Source organism: Physeter macrocephalus, chromosome 3, assembly GCF_002837175.3.
Source record: "Physeter macrocephalus isolate SW-GA chromosome 3, ASM283717v5, whole genome shotgun sequence".
NCBI classification, from domain to species: Eukaryota; Metazoa; Chordata; class Mammalia; order Artiodactyla; family Physeteridae; genus Physeter; species Physeter macrocephalus.
This window is the reverse complement of record NC_041216.1, coordinates 11,428,880-11,433,114: the sequence shown is the minus strand read 5'-3', so window position 1 is coordinate 11,433,114 and position 4,235 is coordinate 11,428,880. Positions and strand designations below refer to the sequence as shown.

Sequence of the window (4,235 nt, the reverse complement as noted above, 5' to 3'; positions counted from 1 at the left end):
CGGGAGAGGCCACAGCAGAGGGAGGCCCGCATACCACAAAAAAAAAAAAAAACTGCTTACGATACGTTGTTTTTTAAAAGCAGATTATCCAACAGTGTATGCAGTAGTATCCCATGTTTATAAATGCAGAAAAATTATATGTATGTATATTATATGTATATATGTATATACAGCTATATGTATATAGCTGTCAGATAATGTGAGCAACGGCTTTCTCTTAGCAATTGATGTAAGAATTGGGGAGAAGGGTTCCAGGGTGGGGAGTGAAGTCCCCAGGGACTGTGTTCAAGGAACAATAGCCAATAAGTCTCTCTCTGCCCCCCAAAGGAAGGAGAGCAGGTCTTGGCATCTAGAAGGTCCCTTGTTTTATGGAGCCCCATGATGGGGACTTAAGAGGAGCAGAAATAAATAAAATGAATTATGAAAGAATGAAGTACGAAGGACCAGGGCAAAGCAAGTAGGTGAAGGGTAGCCAGTGAGGCAGGGTTGGGAGTCGGGGTACAGACAGAACTCCCACTGGATGAAGATAAAGCACAGGAGAGGGGTGGGGAGGGATGGAGGTGTGTGGTGGGGTTTGGGCAGTTTCTCTCTAGCAGAGTATGTGACGTAAACCTCCACGTTGGTCCTCCCAAGCCTTCAGGAATGTTCTCACTGTGCATCACTAATGCGCTTGTGCTAGGTCGGTCCTTTGAGGAAAGGTTAAAAGGAGCGAAGTTGTTTCCAGTTTGGCACTGGGTGAGAGCAGAGGCTGCTCAGGGCCTGGGATGTAAGGAGGCAGTGATGTCTGGCTACGCCACCCACGTAAAAAGAGGGGGAGGAAATGCACCCAGATATCAGAGGTGCTGCTCTCCGAGTGGCGGTGGTTGGTGGGCTGATCGTCTACTTTCTGCTCATCTGTAGTTTCTAAATTTCTAGAGTGATCATATGTTACTTTCACAATCAGAAAAGAACACTTTTAAAAGCTCTTCTTTTTCTTGAGTCGACATCAGCCTCCCTGTGGCTTCCGGCCACAGGGCCCCATTGTGGCCTCTAGAATCCCCATGAGAGTACTTTGGGTACTTGGAGGCTGCGATCAGGTCCCCCTTGAGTCATTTCTTTCCCAAGCTGAACTGCCCTGGTTTCCTTGACTCCCGAAGATGGCAGCGTTTTCTTGCCTCTTCACCCTCCTGTTGTGCTGCTATTTTTTTTTAATATAAATTTATTTATTTATTTTTGGCTGCATTGGGTCTTCATTGCTGCACACGGGCTTTTCTCTAGTTACGTCGAGCGAGGCCTACTCTTGGTTGCGGTGCGCGGGCTTCTCATTGTGGTGGCTTCTCCTGTTGCGGAGCACAGGCTCTAGGCACGTGGGCTTCAGTAGCTGTGGCGCGTGGGCTCAATAATTGTGGCTCGTGGGCTCTAGAGCGCGGGCTCAGTAGTTGTGGCACACGGGTTTAGTTGCTCCGCGGCACGTGGGATCTTCCCGGACCCCGTGTCCCCTGCATTCGCAGGAGGATTCTTAACCACCGCGCCACCAGGGAAGTCCTGTTGTGCTGCTATTAATGCACGCCTGTCTGTCACCATGTCTCCAAGAACTGGGACCTGAAACAGGACTCTATCCTCTGGGCCTGACTACCCCTGAGAAGAATAAAACCAATCCGCTCCATCCTTCTCATCACCAAACCTCTAGTAATATGACCTCAGGGCCCATCTACATTTTGGTGCCTGAATCATGTAAAGCTGTTAACATGGGCAAAGCAAGACTTAGGGTGTCCCTTTCACAGGTGAGACCCAAGACCCAGAGAGAAGTGACTTGAAAACCAACCACACAGCTAGTGAGGGGAGAGCTGGGATTCAGACCCAGGTCTTCCTGAATCTAATTCCAGACAAAATAGCTCCTCCTTCCCCTGGATCAGGTCTCTCTGAGTCACACATTAAGTCCCCGACCCCTGAACACAGGTGGGTCTTCGCAGGTCCACTTGCTCTAAAGGGGGCATCCCCGAGGATCCCATGTGTGGGCACAGGGGCTGGTGTGGGGAGGGCTAGAGTTAGGAGCCAAAAGCGGGGTGGGGGGAGCAGTGGTGGAAGACACACTTCCCTGCCTCCTAACAGTCTGGCATGGGTGGGCCCGGGGCAGCTCAGCCTCTCCACCCCTCCCTGAGCCATGGGGCAGGGGCCACTCACCTTCAGGATGAGGACAGTGATGAAGGCGATGGAGAAGATGATCATCATCTTGATGAACTGATTGTGAGCCATACCTTCCTGGCTGGGGAGGTAATTCTGCAACAGATTTGGGGGCCACATCAGCATCTCTGGCCATAAGGAACTCTAACAGTACCCACACATCGAGGAATAAAAGCCAGCTCTCCACGCACACAGGAACGTGCTGTGGCACAGCCATTATCTTGGCCCAACCCTTCAAGGGCCCTAGGGGGCCAGTACCACCTACCATCAGCCTCATCTGACAGGTGGGCAAACCCAGGGAGACAGATGCAGCTGATGCCTGTCCAGGTGACCCTTATCTGGCTGGTGCTCCATCCCCCAGCTGGTCGTGGGCCACACCCGTGTCCTTCTCTGGAGGATAGTCTTGGTTGACAGAACCACTTAATCCTGAAATACCTGGGAGGTATGCCTCGTCCCCTAGGGACACCTCACAAGCAGGACTGGTTGCTGGAAGTTTCCTGCTCTGGTGGGACAACTGCTGTGGCATTTGCATACATGTGCACACATCCTCTGACACTCCTCCCTCGAGTGTGGGCTAGACCTAGAGACTCACTTCTCACAAATAATAGGATGTGGCAGAGGCGAGTGTGACCTCCAAGGCCACAGGGTCGTTTCCTCCGTGCTCTCTCTCGGATACTCACCGGGGGGAAACCGGCAGCCATGACATGAGGATGATCAAGCAGCCTTATCAAAGGCGCACACGGTGGGGAACTGAGCCAAAGATCCCACAGCCACGCCAGTAAGCCAGCTTGGGAGTGGATCCTTCAGACCTAGTCAAGCCCTTGGCGTCCACAGCCCCATCCCCATCTCAGGCGCAACCTCAAGAGAGACCCTGAGTCTGAACAACCCAGCTAAGCCACTCCCAAATTCCTGATCCTCAGAAACTATGTGAGGTAACAACTGTTTATTGTTTTAAATCACTATGTTTAGGGGTCATTTGTTAAGACAGCAATGAAAACCCTAATATAATTTCTGCACTGCAGTTCATACTCCAGGGCACCCTCTGGGATCCAGCAGCGCTACTTCTAAAGCCACATGTCTGCCTGGCTTCTTCCTTTTGTCTAACTTGCTTCCCTCATTCCTTTCAAGTTTCTTCCCGAGAGCTCTCCTTCAGGAAATCACTGGCACAAGAATCCCTCTCCAAGCTCCACTTTTAGAGAACCCAGCCTAAGCACTGAGGCACAGAGAGGGAAAGCAACTTGCTCAAGGCCACAGAGCCAGTGATAGGAGCAGAGCCTCAGCCCAGACTCACCATGTGGTTCATGGACTTGAAGTTGAGATAGGTGGGCACTTCCATGTAGGAGCTGCAGAGAGTCAGGATGCTCAGGCAGAAATCCAAGAGCTTCAGGGTCATCAGTGGCACCTTGGAGGGGCCCTTTGGAGGAAGAAGACAGACCAGCAAGTCAGCCCCAACCCAGAGGCCCGGGTACCACGGGGCACACAGTGGCCCCTCAGCTTGAGAGACTGTCAGCCAGAGACATCGACGACGCTCTGGTCCATGGTACCCAGAAAGAAACGGAGGTCCATTTCTCAGACGTTCACACCGTGGGCTGGTGCAAACCCAGGACTAGAACCAGGGTGTCCTGACTCCCAGCCCAGGGCCTTCTATACTGTAGCTCCTCAGCCCCCTCAAGGACCACAGTCAGGGGAAGCGTGGAAAGCAACTTTGGGGAACTGCGTCTGTGATTGGCACCAGGCGTCGCGGGCATTCCCACCAAGGATGCTCACCATCCCTACCTTCCTTTCTTCAACGTGGTTACAAAGGAGGGACAAAACAGGGGCTGGGGAGGGAAATGGGGCATGTCCCCTTTCCTATGGTGTAAATTCACACGTGGCTGGCATTTTTTCCGTTCTTAGCACATGCTGAGCACCCAGTGCACGCTTTCCTCATGTAATGCTCATAAGAGATATTGAAGAGACATGATCTCAAGACACATTTTACAGGAAGAAACGTGGGGTGAGGGACTTCCCTGATGGCGCAATGGTTGAGAGTCCGCCTGCCGATGCAGGGGACACGGGTTCGTGCCCCGGTC

General features: G+C 52.3%; 1 protein-coding gene across 1 annotated transcript in view; it reads right to left on the bottom strand.

Moving 5' to 3' along the window:
- LAPTM5 (lysosomal protein transmembrane 5) overlaps nucleotides 1–4,235 on the bottom strand; it is a 27,326-nt gene that overhangs the window by 3,413 nt on the left and 19,678 nt on the right. Inside the window, exons 5-6 of the mRNA XM_007128487.3 lie at nucleotides 3,455–3,577; nucleotides 2,164–2,259 (exon numbers count right to left, since the gene is read on the bottom strand). Of these exons, the coding sequence (XP_007128549.1) occupies nucleotides 2,164–2,259; nucleotides 3,455–3,577 (219 nt within the window). The remainder of the gene's footprint in view (nucleotides 1–2,163; nucleotides 2,260–3,454; nucleotides 3,578–4,235) is intronic.